Source organism: Chaetodon trifascialis, chromosome 1 (genome assembly GCF_039877785.1).
Source record: "Chaetodon trifascialis isolate fChaTrf1 chromosome 1, fChaTrf1.hap1, whole genome shotgun sequence".
In the NCBI taxonomy this organism is placed as follows: domain Eukaryota; kingdom Metazoa; phylum Chordata; class Actinopteri; order Chaetodontiformes; family Chaetodontidae; genus Chaetodon; species Chaetodon trifascialis.
Window position 1 is genome coordinate 8,859,452 of NC_092056.1, and position 19,104 is coordinate 8,878,555.

General features: G+C 40.8%; 2 protein-coding genes across 2 annotated transcripts; one reads left to right on the forward strand and one right to left on the reverse strand.

Moving 5' to 3' along the window:
• Positions 1 to 322: 322 nt before the first annotated feature.
• LOC139333136 (coiled-coil domain-containing protein 81-like) lies at positions 323 to 9,026 on the reverse strand. The gene is made up of 16 exons (XM_070965421.1): positions 8,795 to 9,026; positions 8,598 to 8,659; positions 8,311 to 8,464; positions 7,243 to 7,427; positions 7,063 to 7,137; positions 6,804 to 6,972; positions 5,769 to 5,880; positions 5,200 to 5,293; positions 4,803 to 4,949; positions 3,790 to 3,888; positions 3,107 to 3,276; positions 2,937 to 3,015; positions 2,088 to 2,198; positions 1,415 to 1,524; positions 1,197 to 1,322; positions 323 to 856 (listed from the first exon to the last, which is right to left on the reverse strand). Exons 1-16 carry the CDS (start codon positions 8,868 to 8,870, stop codon positions 718 to 720), a joined length of 1,908 nt encoding a protein of 635 aa, XP_070821522.1. The 5' UTR covers positions 8,871 to 9,026; the 3' UTR covers positions 323 to 717.
• Positions 9,027 to 10,269: 1,243 nt separating this feature from the next.
• Positions 10,270 to 17,261, forward strand: LOC139333289 (interleukin-18 receptor 1-like). The gene is made up of 10 exons (XM_070965567.1): positions 10,270 to 10,332; positions 12,941 to 13,196; positions 14,187 to 14,373; positions 14,564 to 14,708; positions 14,786 to 14,851; positions 14,945 to 15,068; positions 15,196 to 15,341; positions 15,598 to 15,675; positions 15,817 to 15,969; positions 16,050 to 17,261. Exons 1-10 carry the CDS (start codon positions 10,278 to 10,280, stop codon positions 16,394 to 16,396), a joined length of 1,557 nt encoding a protein of 518 aa, XP_070821668.1. The 5' UTR covers positions 10,270 to 10,277; the 3' UTR covers positions 16,397 to 17,261.
• Positions 17,262 to 19,104: the final 1,843 nt, after the last annotated feature.

The window sequence follows — 19,104 nt, forward strand, 5'->3', positions numbered from 1 at the left end:
TCAGTCTGAATCCCTGCTAAATGCACAGTTGTCAGCTTGTGATTTCCATTTTAATTCCTGGATAGAAGCTTATTTAAAGATTGCGGCAGCTTCCGGAACAATTATGATGTGACAACTCTGTTGCAAATAAGTGGCTGCTGAGCTGTTAACCTTGTACACAGTGTTTATTTTGTTCTGGGTTCGAACCAGAAACTAAGTGAATGTAACAGTCAGAACTACAGCAGCTTATTGATGTATGTACTGAAGTGCATTTGCACAATGATACAAGCACATTGCTTTTGGGGAAAAAAGTGAGCAAGCAATCAAGTCAGTGACTACAAATCTGATCTGAACTGAACAAAACAATTTTAATCAACAAAGACAGTCAAAATCTCCACCTCCCATATAAGCCATTTGACAAGCTACCTGTCAACTGATTGGGCTGACATGCATCCTTTAATTGACTGAATATTCTACGGGTGAGTAACATGCAACCGTGGGGCACACAAACACTAAAAACATTAAAGAAAATAAAAGTACAAACATGAACTCCAAAGACTAATTCAGGAAAGGAGCAAGAATAAATCTCACACACCATAACATCCCAGTATGCTTCATATATGCTTAACTTATTATTTTAATCTTTAGTGGCCATTACATGATGAGTTATGAGGGTTGAGGTCTTGCTTAGGCTGTGAGGTATTGATGTCCAAGTGCTGCTGTAGGTTACACTGTTCATCAGATCATGAACTGGGAGCCAGAGAGGTAATGAGAGTCTTTCCAGATGTTGGTCTCTCCACAGTTGGTGGTCCTCCTCTTACACTGGCAGCAGCGCCTGTACTGTGCGAGCTTATCTACCAGGAGCTGACCTGCAGACCTGACCACAGTGAGACAGAGTAAAGCATGGAAGGAGGAATCAGCGACTAGAAAATGATGATCAGTTGTAGCAGTTCTGACCATCAAACGATAAACTATTTACTTTTTTTTATGGCAATGCTCTGAAATTCAGTCTTTAATCACCAAAATTAGGACATTTAATGAACGTTAAACCAATGTGTACAGCGTTTCATAGCCTTTCAAAGAAATTTTGATCTTTAATAAATGATGCAACAGCTTTAATACCAGTAAGACTAAGTGTTTAATTTTAAGAGTGTGAATAGATCTAAATGCTCAGATGAATGCTGATGGAGGCTCAAGGTGATTCTACATCCACACACCTCAGGAAGCGCCTCTCCTCTTCCTCTCGTTGGTGTTTGAGCTTCGCACTGCGACTCCACTCGTCCGCTAGTGAATTACTGATGTCCCTCTTCTTCTCAAAGTGATTAATGCAGCTCAGTATTAACCTGGACAGGAAACATACCAGAGAGAGACAATCTACCAGTTTACACATCCTCATTGCCATCCATTGCTTTCATCTCTCCCTTCCTTCACTCACTCTGTTTTGTTGTGTTTGAGAACTTCCCTCTCCCTCTCCAGCTGTTCTTGGCGGCTGTGCAGTTCTTTTTTCTTCCTCTGGGTGGCAGCACTGAAATTTACCTGGAAGAGCTGCCAGTATGAAGAATAACGTCACATCAGCTTAGGCCAATTAAAAAAAAAAAAGAGAGAGTTAGAGGGCAGAAAATATTTGTGGCCCTAAAAAACTTAAGTGGACAATAACTAAGTACATTTACTCAAGTACTGCTACTTTATACTTAAATGTTGTACTTTTTAGTCCACTACATTCATCTGACTGCTGTAGGTAGTAGAAACTTTGCATGAGAATCAGTGCACTTGTAAAGTTGAAGCTTCCCTGCTGTATATAAAATACAAGCTACACATCAAACTGCTTCTTACATGTTAATGCATCAATTATATTAATCGAATAATAAACATCAGTGGTGATTCTGCGTAATTCAGTACTTCTACTTGTCATACTTTTAGTACATTTCGCAGGTAAGACTTGTGTATTTTTAATAAAGTAATGTTTTGAACGCAGGACTTTCACTTGTTCGAGTATTTTTACACTGTGGTATTAATGTGGTAACCAGTGCAGAGGCTTGTAATTTAAAAAAAACTATGACTACAACAGAAACGCCGCGCTCGTGGAAGCAGTAAGAAACAGCGGTGACCTTCTGTGCCCTCGCTCGGCTCTCTGCATTGCTGGTTGCCATCTCACAGTGGTTGAACCCAGAGTTGTCAAGCTGGCACTCTGGAGGGTCTGTGCACCTCTTGTCTCCCACCTGAAGGACAGAACAGATTCCTTTCAGTTGCAAGGTTAACAAAGAGGAGAACATGGTATAAAACAACCCCTTAAAAATCACAGCAGCAGAAGTCTGGAAAACCTACCTCCCTTCTGTTTATTATTTATGCTAAATCTTATTTTTTGGGTAGAGTACTGCAAGCTCCCAGAACAGCTCTGTATATATATATATGCATAAAGTGGGCTTGAAGCAATTTGTCTGGGCGACCTGCCTGTACTCAGACCCTTGCCTGGCAGGATGGGCGGTAGCTTTACTCTGCTGCCTTCCTTTGACCTTCAACCTTCCTCAACCTTGAGCAACACAGCACATTTTACACATCCACTGAAGCTGAGATTCTTCAGAAATCAACAGCATCAGACAGCGTTACAGATCTCAATTCACTCTTAACACAAGAGCTATCACATTAACAAAAAAAAATGTATAAATACATATATAACCTAGTGAATATTCATTTTGTAACATCATTGATTCGTTTTTTCATTAATAATGTTAAAAGTAATCAATCCAAAAAAAGTTAGTTGTGTTTCACAAATTATTCAAAACTGGATTATTTAGAACTATTGTGAATAAATTCTCTGAGAAATAAAACCTGAAATTACTATTATTATCACTATTAGCCTAAAGTAACCTGATGTAACTCACTTTTCTCTCTGTTGTCACTGGTGATCACTGCTTGTGCTGCTTTGATTGTGTTTGTGTCAAAGTGTCTTTTCTTGCCTGAGTGTCCAGCGCCTTCTTGTAATGCTTAGTTCTCTCATGTTTCTGCTGGAGCTGCTGAGCCTTCTGTAAAGCTATCCTAAAACACGCACATACACACCAGATGACGAACGAGTTATCACAACAGATGACTATTTGAAATGCCGGAGCTATACCGCTGTCGTACTCACTCCTGGACCAGCTGGACCTGGTCGAGATGCTCCATGAGAAGACGGTTCTGCTGGTCTTGTGCATCATGTTGCCGCCGGCTCTCTATCTGGCTCTGAAGCTCCTTCATGTAATGATGCTGCTGAATCCTCCTGACAGGAGTGAGGGGCCGAGCTGGGAAGATGAATGAAGTCTAAACGCAAGCAGCCCAGAGAAGACACCGAATTTTAACAACTCCATGTTACACTAAAAATGTGCAGTGCATGGCATGAGTTTTAATATGTCATTTAGTGTTTTGAACGTAATAGACTTTGAGATTTTCAGTGCTCGGGGTGGAGTGCCCTCTCACGCACACACGATTGACAGGAAGTTCATGGCATGGCATCTAATCAGCTCAGCTCACTGTTTGCGGATGACTCTCCACAGTCCTATCAGAGCTGTTTTAAAGGTCCAATGTTTGGGATATAGTGACATCTAGCAGTGAGGTTGCAAATTGCAAGAAACCGCTGCACACTTTAACTTTGCCCAGTATGCAGCATGAAATAAGAGTGAAGAAATCAACAATTACGTCTTTATTAAAACCACTCAGGTTTGTTGGGCTGCACTGTAAACAGATACAACAGCTGCTCTTCTAACACTGCACACACGTTAGCTACCAGGACTAAAACCTTATGGATTACAACTTTAAACTCCAGGTTGTACTCACGGGGAAAAGAGGACAGTAAGTCTTCTCTTTCCTGTCTGACATCTGCAGGTTGAATGTGGCAACCTGCTTTGCACGTTCACGTTGCTCGCCCAGTTTTGCCTGCCAGACGAGCACACAACAACGCGTCTTTCATCGTCATATTGACTGATAAAGAAAAGACATTCAGAGCATAACATATACTCCCAGGGGTAAAAAGAATGAACTTATTTCAGAGGGCAGTTCCCTCAATCGATTCTTAGGCACATTATGATCTGTTTTAGAGGCTGTTTTATTGAACCATGATATAATGTTGGCAAAAACAACATGTGAGACACTTACAATCGTTTTGTGTTTAACATCCCACATGGTCCACACTCCCAGTCCTATAAAAGAGTAAAGCTGTTTGCTCTGCTCTCTGGCCCCAACCAGTCTGGAACCACCCTTCACCCCTCACTTTCTTATCCGTTTTTATTTGTTTTAGTAGTTTTTACTGCAGCTTTTGCTTTGGTTTTGGTCATTATGGTTTGAGTGTTATCTTACGTCTGCATCTGGCTGCATGGAGCAAATAGTTTTGATATCCTCAGTCTGTGTGTTGTTTTCTGATCCAATTTTTTTTTCTTGACTAGAAACCCCCCAAATCCCCACAGCACTCACAGCACTCACAGCACGCACAGCTCAGCTGAGATGAGCATTTAGGAGGTGGTCAAGATGAATCAGAAAATAGGGAATGTCTATTTATCCAAGCATTTTACTAACTTTTAAGATAATTATGTTCCACTACTAAACATGCAATATGTAAGAATTTTAGTTTAACTTGTTCCAGATTTGTTTCAAGTTAACAAACATTATCTACAGAATGGGTAACAGTTCTGACCTTGTGTCAAAGACCTATTGTGTTGCAGAGATATCTACTGAAGTAAGCACGCTAACCTGCTAGCCCAGGCCTGTCCAGACTCCTAATACCACTTTGAAGAGATGGAGACACACATTTAGTCTGAAGCACATGCATGCACACTTGACAAACAAGCACACACCTGCTCCTCATCCCTGTACTGCTTGTCTCTCTGTTGTTCTTTAAGCAGTAAGAGTTTCTCCTGAGCTTTCTCCTCTGCCTGCTGCTGCTCCCTCAGGTAGACTGGAACGTTCCTTTGAGCCCGCTGCATGCACAGGTAGCACAGCTCCTGCAAAGGCCGCAGGAAACTGGCAGTCATGCACTGGAATTAATTAGCTATGTAAAGACAGAAACTGTAGAGAATATACTATATTCAGACAGGAATATCCCCACAGCTCCATCGATGTGTGGTCCCTTAACGTTGTACTCTAAACACTCACCTTGAATTTTAGAGACCACTATAAAAGCCAGATTAGACCTACACTTACACACCTACAGTACACAGATACATGTCCACACTTACATGCATACTCACTCACCTGTCCAGCACGGGTGTGGCCAGAGCAGGTAATATTCACAGCATGTTCCTCCTGTTTGGGAGCAACCACTGGAGGTGAGATGGAGGTGGTGGGCCTGTAAGAGGAAACAGACTCTTTAATTCTGTATATTCTACATACATACATATATACATATACAATACATGGGGCCTTTTTAAACTATGTGCATGTGTTTGAGGAGTGAAGGAGACTAAATGTTTCTGAGGATGTTGTAACAAAGCATAATGTTGTAAGGGGAAGTAACACTGAGTAAGCGGTCGCATGTCTGCTGCAGATCTGCTGAATATTGGTCAAGTCTATGGTAAAAAAAGCCCAAAACATAATGAGGTCATCAGGGATGCTATCAGTTGCATTATGGGAAGCGTGGGATCCTGTGACAGAAGAGGAATCTGAGCCGGAAACTGCCTCGGGGCAGTAACAATATAAGACCACCACTGAGCTCTCAGCTCTCAGTGGCTCATCTACCTGCAGCTCTGTGCACTGCAAACTGAACCTCTCCATAGAGCGTGTGTGCGCTTGTGTGTGTGTGTGTGTGTGTGTGTGTGTAGTACTCGTCAGTGGCCTCCATCGAGGGTTTTGGATTCGGTTCTTCAGACAGGCTGACAGCTTTCATCTTGGCGTGCTGCAGCGTCTGATGGGATTGAGATTCTCTCTGTTGGGGAACTTGTGTAGAGACACACGACACTTTGAGTAGGTTTTCTGTTCCTAAATTTACCTGCACTTATCTCGCTCTTCATATGCGGCAGATCTATCATTATTGATTCCGTCATTCTGTACACAACAATGATTCTTTCTTTGCTGCATCTCAGCCTCTGTTACACCCTGTTTTTAATAGCGATGGCTTTCAGTAGCCAATTCCAAGTTGGTACGATGACTCATTAAGCTATAACAAACCTCTTATCCAGCTGTTTATTATTAGCTTCTTCATTCATTGTGTGTCATACCGCAAATCTAAAGTAAGTGCTTGAGTTTTTGTATAACGTGAGAACAAGAGCTCCACCTCGACCTACTTGTGCAACCAGTTCATCTTCAAGTGCAACACCACAGTTTAAAGGGATAGTCTGACACACACACTCACTTCACTGTTGAACACTGGATGAAGGCACTGATTCTACTCTGGATGATAAATATGAAGTTACAGCAAGGAAACGGTCAGTTTAGCTTAGAATAAAGACTGGAAGCAGGGGAAAACAGCTAGCCTGTACAAAAACCTCCTCAAGTCTTGTCTTCATCATAAGAGTGCCGTGCAACCGTTCAAGGCTCCAGGAGGTCATTCCTCCAGAAAGTCATTCCAAGAAATCAAATGAGCCTTATTTCCCCAAATGCTGACGATAACTACTAAATCAGTTTGTACACAATGCCTATATGATGAATCACAATTAACATCTTTTCGTTCTATTTATTACAGCTCCTACAGCGACTGCAGCTCCACCTCGTCCACACAGTGAGGAACAAATGTCTTTTTTCTCTTTGCAGCAAGTTGACAAGAATTTTGAAAGAATTTGGATTTGATTCAGTTCTTCATTTAAACTCATTAAAGTGCTATCAAATACCAAATTGTCAGCCTTGTGCAAAAGCTCTTTCACCTCCTGCATTCCTCTGGTCTGGAGCTGGTGACAAGCTCCATAGGTCTTTGTCACCCACTTTGTTGTCTGGCTGAGGCGAGCAGACGGTTGGCAGGGTGATGGGGTTGGTGGTCTGTGGCCTCTGAAGCCTGGACAGTCCAGACATTAAAGAGACACTGCTCCCAGGTCTCTGGAGGGACAAAAGTGGCAAATATCTGTACTAATACATATCCTGTGCATTCTGAAACATGCAAACACATGTGCGCTCCTTTATACTCACATTGTTAAAGGCTAACAGCAGCCTACCACTTCCATCCATGGCATTAATGAAATCTCTGTTGAACCTCATCCGCACCTTTGAGCGAGATCAGATCACATTAGATTTAACAAAAAAAACTGTTGTCGAAGTCACAACAATGTGAACCATGGCGCAAAAATACAGTATGAGCAGCAGAGCCACCTTGTTGTTCTTAAAGGACAAAACTCCGATTCCCTGTAGGGCGAGGAACACATTTTTTTCAGAGGCCAGAGCTCTGAAGAGGAGCACAATAGTTTCTCTAACGCAGCCCTCCACGACGTCTCGACTGAAAGGAGTCTCCTGTGACACAGCTGCGAAGTTCAGTTGCACCACTGGTAGGTTTGTTGCTGCAAGACACACATAAACACACACACATACATATCTTTATTGTTCTTTCATTAATGTGATTGATCCAAATAAGTACACGTCTCATTTCATGAGTGCAGCTTGTGTGTGGTTTGATCAGGTTTAATTGAGCAGTCGAATCACCAACTGCCATCAGAGTTAGATTCAAATATTTCTTGATCCTGATCCTTTCTTGAAACCTTTTCCTCACCCACTTCAGACCAGTAAGAAGAGCACAGAGAAATAAATGAAATCTCCCCTATGAAATAACAAAAAAAAGTGTTCAAACTGGCAGAAAACAGTGCTTGTGGGGCCCCATCACTCATCAACATTCCTTTATTTAATGGAAAAGTTTAACATTTTGGGTAAATGCACCTGCCGGGATTTGATGACTGCCAAAACTCTTGTGTCGTGTGCTAAATGTGAAGCTAACTTCGCTTTAAATTCATGGAGTCTCTGCTCAAAGGGTCCTGACCAAGACACAGTCGGCCACATAGCCCCCCATGAAATGACAATATGCCATTTTCATACTTTGGTTTTTGTATAGTATTAACAACCAAGATATAGTGTGTTAATTAATGAGCTGCAGAAGTGCTGACAGGAAAATGTTCTTTTTGGACAAAGCCAGGCTGACTGTTTCCACCTGTTTCCAGTCTTTATGCTAAGGTAAGATACCAGGTGTTGCGGGTACATAATTACTGTGCAGACATGAGAAAAGCATCTCTGAGGCTTCTTGATTATTAAGAGATTTTATATATATGTATACACACACACACACACACACACACACACACACACACACACACACACACACACACACATACATATCTATACATCTTTTTTATTTACTTAGTTATTAGGTATCTTCTTTAAACATGTGCTCACCTGCAGCCAGCGGCCTGACCTGCTTTAAACCCAAAGACTGGACTAGTTTTCCTGCCAGGAGGAAGATAGGTCTTTGGATCATTGTGAACTTGTTTCCTATGTCCAGCTTCTGCTGAGAGAAGGTGAAGGTCCCCAGTCCTGCCAGGTGGACCCCCTATTACAATACATCAGGCAGGCGGTCTCAGATAGATAGATAGATAGATAGATAGATAGATAGATAGATAGATAGATAGATAGATAGATAGATAGATAGATAGATAGATAGATAGATAGATAGATAGACTAACCTTCTGTAAAGTCATCTGACGTTCAATGTAGGCGGATACTTCAGCCCAGATACTGTTAATATCTGAAAAGCACATGAAGTTTACTCACAGGGTTGGAGAGGTCATGAATGACACACACTTTATTATCGGAGTATACACAGAAAACTAACTACCATCAGCTGAATGAACAGTTAAACACTGCAAAATGTTTTTCCGACCGTTTTCAGAGAGCTGGGAGAGAGTCGGTAAAGACCCTCTGTCCGCGTCTGACACCAGCCGCAGTATGTCAGTCATCTCTGTAAAAAAAAAAAAAAAAATCCTCGAAGGATGAAGTTTAGGAATCGTTTCTCTGAGTTGCTTTTTCCTGCTTGTCTGCAGCTGCCAGGGATCAAGAGGACAAGTCCTCCGCCGCGCACCGATCCGGGTCTGCAGAGCGCGGTGGTGGTGCGTCGGAATGACTCTGTCTCTACAACAAAACAGGTTTTCAGTTCAAGTTTCATCGGGTTGTTGCCACCGTTTCATCGAAGAACACAAAGCTGTGGGTCATGGAGGCCAGGGGAAATCATACTGTGCAGCGGGTGAAGTCAGCACTGAAGTATTAGACATAGTACTGAATAGTATTGTGTTGTGTTGTATTTTATTGTATTAGACATGATAGAAACAGCCATGCTCTCCTACAAGTGCCACCATGTCTGTTGTTGACGGTAAAGTGGATTATTTATTAATCAGTATGAAGGTGTGGGCAGTAGGGAAAGTACATGAACTCACTGAGGTCAGTGTACAGGTGAGGTGTTTGTACTAGATAATCCACTGAGCGGAAATACAGCATATGTAAGGAAGGCATCTTTGCTGTGGAAACTCCACTGATTTTACACACAAAGGTCATGTTATAAGGGGAAGCACCACCCAGTCTGGGTGAGCAGTTGCATGTCTGCTGCTAGTCAAGTCTATGAAAATATTTAAAAAAGCCCAAAACATAATGAGGTCATCAGTGATGCTATGGGCGGCATTATGGGAAGCAGGGATCCCGTGTTTGTTGGAGCCTGACTCATACTTTACTGACTCATAAACTACTTTGAACTAAGCGTAAGGACATGTCACCACTCTGGAAGGTGAGGGATAAAGGTTTGAGGAGGAGCATTAAAGGAGTCTCTTGAGACACAGCTGTAGCCTTCAGCTATACATCTGTATCTGTGTTGCTGTCAAGTATGCATTTCAAGCCAATTTTGAGGTACATATTTCCAGTTTATGCTTCTTCTTTTCTACTCCACCTGATTTCAGAGGTTAATATTTACTTTTGTATTTCCAGCAACTGCCAAACATCCCCATATGAAGCATTAAGACAGCAAATATCACGATTAAGAGTCTTTGTTAATAAGGGTGACACAAACATCCCTCCTATCATAGGCATTATTTATTTTTGGGGTAGATTGCCTTCGTATGAATGCTTGATAAACACATGGCTCAAGGAAAGTATGTCAGCTCTAAATATATATGGGAAATGTGTATCTAGGCTATTTAAACTGTATACTCATTAAACCATAGAGTGATTTCAAATGTTTTTCTTTCTTCTTCTCTTTCAGTTTCAGTTTGCTAATTTAACCTTTGCAGTTCTGAAGAACTGCACCAGCTGGTTATATAAGGCAGTCAAAAGAAGTCACAGTGACTCGGCCAGATCCCTGATGAGGAGGCGTTATCAGGATGACGGTGAAAATATTTCAGGCTCTTCTGCTTCTCCTCCTGACATTACAGACAGGTAAGAGAATTGTAACTTCATTACAGTATCTAACAATTAGTCAGGTTGAATAATCTAAATTTTTGGTTGTCACAGGAGAATCTGGACTATACATGATGTTTATTAAAAATTCAGAGTGAGGATAATCATCACATAATCTAGTTTCATTATGTGACGTCACATGTGACGTTAATAAATATTCAGAAAGTAATTATCACAGTGCTCAACGTAAGTGCATTTTTGAGGTATGTTTTACTTCTGGTTTGGGTCTATGTGTCTTTAACTTCAACTGCGCTACCTGTCGGAGGGAAATATTGGACTTTTGCTCCTTTGTACTTATTTTATAGGTGTAGTCAGTTACTTTTTAGATCAAGATAATCAGAAACAGAGCTGATAAAATAAAACATATAGTTAAAAATTAATCTCAGTCGTTCTTAACCTTCCGACTCGGGGGCCCCTGGTCACATTTCTATGAGTTGTTTGCTTTCCTTCCAAACAGACTTTGCCTACAGTAATCTTCCCAGATTGTTAATAAATTATCCTGACCCACAATTATTGCATATTTGACAAAAAACAAAAACAAAGAACAGATTTATGTAGCTGTTTTTTCTAACCCTCATTGAACATCTCGCAACCCCTCTGAGTTTTCCTGTGACCCCTTGGTAGAGGTCCTGAGTTATATACCTTCTATAAAGTAGTTAAAACTGGCTCAACCTGGACCTGCTCCTTCAGTTTACGCTTTCTGACACATTGTTGTATCAGTATCAACAGGTTAGTAATCACTGATGGAGCCAGCTGTCTGCATACTTTAACATTTTGCTGTTCATATTCTTGTAATTTGATAGGAGTTTGAGCCTATAATAGAGTAATAAAACATTGATTTATTCATGGTACTTTTCTCTGAAAACACTGATTTCATCTCCTTCAGGGAACTTTGATCAGTCCTGTCAGTCAGAGACGACTAACCACAGATGATAAGAAGCTCATCATCTCATAATGGTCAAATTTCTATTAGATCAATAAATTAGTTTACTTACTAAATAACTGTAGGCCTCATTGTGCCTACTTGTTTGAAAATGACATAGATATTTTATTATTAATTATTAAAAGGATCTTTAGAAGTCTTCAATGTGACACTGAGGAGACCCTGTTTACTTGAGTAAAGGATCTGAACACTTTATCCACCACCCTAAGTCAGTTCTTATGATACTAATGTAATAATATTTCACCTAAAGATGACTGACAATAGCGTCCATGTTGGTGAAACAAGGCTCTATAAAGAAAGACCAGGCATTAAAACATCTTTAGGAACATTTCTTGTGGTCTTTGAATCCTTCTTCATCAGCTGAAGTCTACAGTGACTGGTTGTTCTCATGACTTTGGGCTCAAGCTAAAAAAAAAAAAAAAAGGTGGTCATCAAAGAAGTCATCAACAAACTCTTGTAATGACAATTCAAACTAATTCACAAAATATCCCTGCTAGAAAAACCAGCATAGACCAGCAAAGCTAGCCACCAGCAAAACCAGCATGGGGTATGCTGGTTATACCAGCAATACCAGCATATGTTGTGTTTTGATGCTGGTGACCAGCATCCCGTGCGGGTTATGCTGGTCACCAGCATCCCGTACTGGTTATGATGGTCCAGCATCCCGTGCTGGTTATGCTGGTTCACCAGCATCACTAGCAACAACATGCTGGTCCACCAGCGTTATTAGCAACACCATGCTGGTGTACCAACATAACTTTGTTGACTCACCAGCTAAATCAGCATCAATCCAGCATAAACCAGCATAGACCAGCATGGAAATGATGCTGGTCTATGCTGGTTTTTCTAGCAGGGATCAACGATCCTGCATTGTGAAATTGCCGTGTGGTTATGAGACATGTCAAATAGCATGAACAAAGCAGTGATTTGTCAGCGTACTTCCACCGCAAGTTGATCAAAGCCATTTACATGGAAATCACAAGACCATTAGACACCAAGACACACTGGGATGTGGTCATTGTGTCTCATAATACTTACATCATCCAAGCTCATGGCATTACATCACTAAGAGTAACTCTACTAAATACTGTTTGTATTATGGTACTCTATTACCACAGAGTTAAATGAGAAGATTGACACCACCTTCATGTTTATATGAAGCTGCAGCCAGGACACCATTAGCTTAGTTGGCTCTGTCCAACGGTAATAAAATTCACCTAGCAGCACCTCTAAAACTTGCTCAACACATGACCATGCATGTTTCTTAGGGTTGCCTGACAGCTTTCACGTTGACAAGATTTCAGGAAGTTCCTGTCCTTGGCCAAGAATTAGTCTGCTTCTAGTCTTTCAGCTAAGCTAAGCTAAGCTAAGCTAACTAGCTGTTGACTGTAGTTTCTTCTTTACTTTACTGGTAAGCACATACATCACAGATGTCTAACTATTCATTTACAAGACATCTTATACATTCAGAATTGAAGCAGTTTTCTGGTTGGTTGACAGCAGTAAATTGTCCATTATATATTTGATTAGAAGACTGACTAGCGACATTTCAGCTACCTTCAGAGTACAGGTATATAATAATGATTGTTTTGATGTTATAGCTTTACTCAGCAATATGAACTAAAATGTGTGATACATTCACAGGTCTGTGTCTTCGGAGACCCAGAGAGATATTTGTCAAGGCAGGTGAGCTGGTGGCGCTGCAGTGCCCTCATTACAGAGGGTATAATCACCGTGATGCCAAGCTGATCTGGACCAGTCACACCTCCCAGGAGATGGACCTGAGCAACACCACATCGCCTGTGGAGCAGAGTCAGATGGCCATGCTGCTTCATGGGAGAAGCCTTGTGATTCTCAGTGTTTCTGTGAACCATCAGGGAAATTACTCATGCTCTCTGGGGTAAAGTGCAAACATTGATAAACAGCATTCCTGTATTACAAGGGAGCGTAACAGAAAACAGAGAGGCTTTCGTTTCTGAGTCTGACACTGAACAGTACTATCAAAGTGTCATAAACAGGCATGTAGTGCCTAACTATAATTATGAGATTTTACATTTCCATTAGTATCTTAATGAATACAAAGTTCAGACAGCATCCGAGCTTAAAGCGCTTTTTGTCTTGTGATTCTTCACGTTACTTTTGATGACTCATCTTATCAAACATCAGTCTGCAGTAACATCAACACTGTCAATGAGCACCAGCATTTATCCTCGGACCGAAACATTATACTTGTTGCTTACCATGAAGGGGAGCTATGAATTTAAGGATAAACAAAACTGAAAGTCGACAGACATGCTAGCAGCTCTGTTACGGTACTACTATGGTTCTACTACGGTTCTTTGAGCTAAATGCAAACATGCTAACAATAGCAGCGCTAAGCTGCGAATGTTTAGCAGGTAATAGTTACCAAGCTCATCATCTTAGTTTAGCTTGTTAGCGTGCATTTGCTAAGCACTGAACTCAAAGAACAACTGAGGTTAAATTATTTTTGCAGGGGTTTGGTCAAAAACCAAATTATCTAACAAAGTCATTTGGATTCATCTTCTGGGAACCATGAATGTCTTTATAGAATCTGTGGACCAGCTGACATTGCTATCCCTACAGCAAGTGTAGTTTAACAGAGCTCTTATCCAGAGCCTTTTCTCTCCATCCAGATACGTTTGGAGCAATTTGGTTCTGTGCAGCATGAAACCTAATCAGTAATAAATCAAATGCCATTGGGGTCTGTTGTGATGTGGTGATGGCAGACATCTGCAGGTCTTGCGAAACAATCCGGATGTAGAAATAGCAGCCAGATCCTCAAAGCGGTCTCCATTTTCACATTCAGAGCCTCTGCAAAACGTTTAAATGTTAAAACTTGATACCATCTTCTTCTTTGATGGTGTGACAGGAATCACAGCAGACAGTTCTGGTTCAGGCTGACGGTGTACAAGACACAGACCAGAGAGTATGAAGACAGGAGCACATACTCTGCGATTTGTTACACACAAGAGTCCTGCACACTGAACTGCCCTGATGTAAATGTACCTGCTGTAAATATCCCCAATATTACCAGGAACGGCATTATATGGCACAAGGTATGTAAACATTACAGATTTATGGGTGTGAATGAGATTTGATTGTGAAATAAGAAGCTGCACGATGCATCTACACCATTTGTTTTTACATTATTTCTGTTTGACAAAGTGTGCTGTAATTTTCCCACATTTAAGACTGGTTTTCATTCTCTTCATGCTTAGAAATTCTCCTTCATTTCCCATCTTATAGGAGAATGAGTCATTGCCAAAAGCTGACTACTTCTCAAGTGTGGAGGAGAATGACCAGGGTGTCTACACCTGTACCAGATCTTACCTGTATGACGGTCAAATATATAACAAGACTTTCATAGTGAAGCTTGATGTCCAACAAAAGAGTAAGAAACACTTTTTGGATATGTTCATCTTCACCGAAGTTCAAGATGTAAAGAATTTTCTTCTTTGTGTTGCGCAGGACAATCGGAGAAATCTGCAGCGATCATTTCACCGCGCATGAATGATGTGTTTCACGTAGATTTGGGTGAGCTTCAGTCTTGCAGCGTGGACACACATGAGCATTTACTGCCTCTCTAAATCACCACTTTAACTCTTGCCTAAACTCTGCTTCTTCCAGGCTCAACGGTGGTGATTGACTGTAAAGCTGTTCTGTCCTCAGACTTCGATGAGGTGTTCTGGTTAAGTGGAGACTCATTTGTGGAGAGAAACAGCAGCTTACCAGTTTTCTACAATTATACACAGTAAACATTTGACACAGATACACCAGCTCTTACAACATAGTGTAAGAGATGCTGCAAATGTTAACACACATAAAATGACTCGTCTTTCTTCATGCTACTCCATTATTCCCTTTCGTTTCCTTTCCAGTGAATATGATAGTGAAGAGACAAAGATGACAGCGTCTTTAGTCTTCAAAAAGGTGTCAGAAGATGATCTATCAAAAAAATACACCTGTAAACTGGACAGCGACAGCATACCCTCAAGCTCTGTCACCATCACCTTGGCGCAAAAAGGTACACAACATGGATGGATGGATAAAGCTTTGGCTTTGCTACTTGGTGTTGTATATAGCAGTTTCCAGCAGTGTTGTGCTCAGTTTACTATCATAAATCCCAAACTGGGAAGTTTCATCTGGCATCTGCTACTTTAAATGAATTACAGTTTTTAGAGTTTTTCGTCGAGTTATTCCTTATGTCCCAACAGCTTCTCTTTTCTCCCTCTCCATGGCTCTTGGCATTGTGGCCATCATGGTGGTGATTGCTGTAACAGTAGCTGTTCATGCGAAGCTGAAAATGGACATCGCCCTTCTCCTCCGAGACACTCTAGCATGCTATTGCAGCACCTCAGGTGGGATTCATTGTTTTGGTGATTTGCTTCAAATAATGTTTGTGACCAGGTCCATCTTTCATGGTAAAAGCATTCAGTCACTTCATCTGTACCTATATCAGCATGTGACAGCAGTGTCATTGTTTGTTGTTGTTTGCTTAGATGGAAAGAGCTACGATGCCTTTTTGATGTGTTACAAGAGCGACACAGACGCAGGACTAAAGGAAGAGGACAGGAAATGGCTGGAGAGTGTTTTGGAAGAGAGACTTGGTTACAGTCTCTGTCTTTATGATCGTGACGTCCTGCCAGGGAAAGGTACATATTTAAGCTAAGTTTTAGAAAATCTATCTAAAAAATCACTATGAAGTAACATATCATCTGAACTCTGGTTGCAGCTGTAGCAGAGGCGGTGTTAGACTGTATAGAGCAGAGCCGGACTGTGCTTTTGGTTCCCACCTCTCCGGATCCTGATCCAGGATCTGGCCTGCTGAGCGTCATCCATGCAGCCCTGGTGAAGCGGCAGACTCGCTTGGTTTTCATCAAAACTGAGACAACAGAAGCATCCAGATCAGGGTCATTACCAGAGGCCTTACAGCTTCTTAGCGAGGCTGGAGACTGTGTCACCTGGAAAGGCACACGCTCCATGTCGCCCTCCTCCTCCTTCTGGAAGCAGCTACGCTATCACCTCCCTGCCCCGCAGCGTGCACCAAAAATAAGTCTTTTACCTCAGACAGCTACATAGGATGATAACTGTTAAAATATTTAGCAAGACTGAATTTATCAGTGTTTTAAGTGTATGGCTTGAGTACTATATATATTTAAGTCAAGTCACACTGCAAGATAGCCGATAGCTTTCATATTATTTATAAGAGAGAATTTATTTTAACTGAAATATTCATTGTGTTAATCATTTGTATTTTGCTACACATTTGTAATATTTTAAAGCTTTTCACAGGATTCACAATTTACCTGAAATATCCTTTGAAGATCATCTTACTCACTGACAATACCATTGTCAATTTCATGCTGCTGTTCCTCCTCTCATAACTTATTTCTCCTACTGCTCCATTTATCATAAAATGCAATGCTGTAGTGTTGTGTTGCCCCCTCCTGGTGAGTCCCAGCACTGCATATCCTGCAGGTGCCCCCACTCTGCCCACACCTGCGCAGCTCTTGATGGGTTGAACACATCCCAGAGAGCAAGAAGGCCTTATCCTGCAGACACGTTTACTCGTCAGTAAAGGAAAAAACACAGGTGTTTGTGTTGGAATCTTAATAAGAAGTAAATCATGGCATAGCGCCAGGATCTTGAAGAGGAAGGAGCTAAATGGAATTCAGCCATCATTCATTTCATTACTTACACCTAAATACTGCTCTGTCAGGTGTGGACATTGAAAGGAAAGATGGAAAATATGCAGTGCTGGGGTTCTTCAGACCCAGGAGTGGACGCCACTGACTCAGTCAACATGTTACTGAAATATTTAAAAATGCAGTTTTCTGTAATTTCTATTGTACCATTACTTTTAAACCTGCAGTAATAAATGTTTGTAACAACATGGAATTAATATGTGTAATATTAAATGGCTAGCTTTGTAGTCTCTTCTAGTACATTGATACATTTTTTTGTACTCGTACTCGTACACCCATAGTTTTGTCAAGAGTCGGTGAAAACCACAACTGAACCAATATACCAGTGACTATTTGTTGCTCCATGTTTGCTGGTTAAGTCATTAACTGTAATAAGCAGGTAAGGGCAGTCCCTATGGCAGCTTATTGTGTTTTCCTGCCACCTAGTGGACGAATCCATAAGTGCAGCTACAAAGATGTCAATTGAAATATAAAAACATAATGCTGAATTTCCCTGAAATTAACCTTTTACTTTCAAAGTCTAATCAATAATACACCAAAACGAAATACAAGAAAATAAAAAAAATCTCTCTCATAGGCTGTTGTCATGAGTACTAGGTTAAAAGGTCTATTAAAGGTCCCCCCTTTAATAGACCCCCCCCCCCCCCCCTTGATTTAGTTGTTTTGATCACACAGAATTGTGATGGTGGTGATAAAGAGGAACTGTTCAAAGCAAGGTCACTGTCAAACTAAGACTGAAACTAAAATGAAAAGAAGCAGTGAAAAAAATGTAATTCACTGAAACTAACTAAAAACGATAGAAACCTGAAATGAAACTGAAATTATATGCCCTTGTTATGAAAACTAATTAAACTAAAATTAATTGCAAATTCATTTCAGATTTAGTTTTTTAGCAATAAAGTATCAAGACTCATCTGTCATCATTTTAAAACAGATTGAAAATTGAATTTAAAGTTGTCCCTTCATGCTGAACATAGAACTTATATGCAGTATTAGAATTAGTGAATGTGTTTTGTATGTTCATCAAGCTACTTATCACACATCAATTCTAACAAAAATAAAGTAAGACTGCTGCCAAACTAATACTAAATAAATAAAAGTTAAAACTGAGCATTAAAATTTGCAAACTTGCAAAGGATTCTTGAGGCAGCCAACTCTTCTTCTGTGTCACAAATACAGCAGATGATCAGCTGGTGTGTCTGTTGTCAGTCAATAATAATTAAACCTGCATCTGATTCATGATGATGCACACGATGCCAGTAGTTTTCCACACAACAGCAGAGCACAGGTAAAAGAGTTTGTCACCTGTGGAGCTGGAAGTGTTCCACCTGCCGCCTGCAGCTCTTCATCTCACAGCTCCCTGTGACATTAATCCCTTCCAAAAAGTGGAAATGAATCTGCTGACGAGCACATGCAGAAAATGCAGACGGAAATGTTTGTTATGTGATAGCAGCGACTCAATACAGCCCACATGACTGTGGGAGAGCCGACAGCAAACAGTGACAGAGACACATAGAGTTAAAAACAATGGCAGATTTCTGTTGTGTATGTGACGGCAACTTTGAAATCAGCCTGGAAGTGGCAGACTCCACCTCCATCAATAAAAACTAACATCCTATGCAAAGAGGTAAAGAATAAATGCACTGAATGGGTTTTATTGAAAAATGCAGATCAGATCAGGCTCTGAGCTCATGAAAATAATATTTTTATGAGTAATACTACTATTACTATTATTACTAATATTACTTTCAGCCTGTAATAACCGATTTGACCACTTGGGGCAGCAGACAAAAGATGACTTCTTGCCTTTTAAGTTGTGGCAAACTGCTCATTTCCACATGAACATTATACTTTTTGAGTTGTGTTTGTGGCCACTTATTTAATGTAAATCCAACACTGACTCTCTCTCAGCTTTGTTTTTGGTGTCTACCAACTCCTGAGGTAAATATCTGGCTCTTTAACTCTTTCTTCACTAGCCTGTCTGCTGTTTGCTGCTGGGCAGCTAGTGTGCAGTTTGCTGCAGAAAACAACGAGAGTGAACCAGAACAGGAAAATTACAGGCTAAACAAAGCATTAAAACTC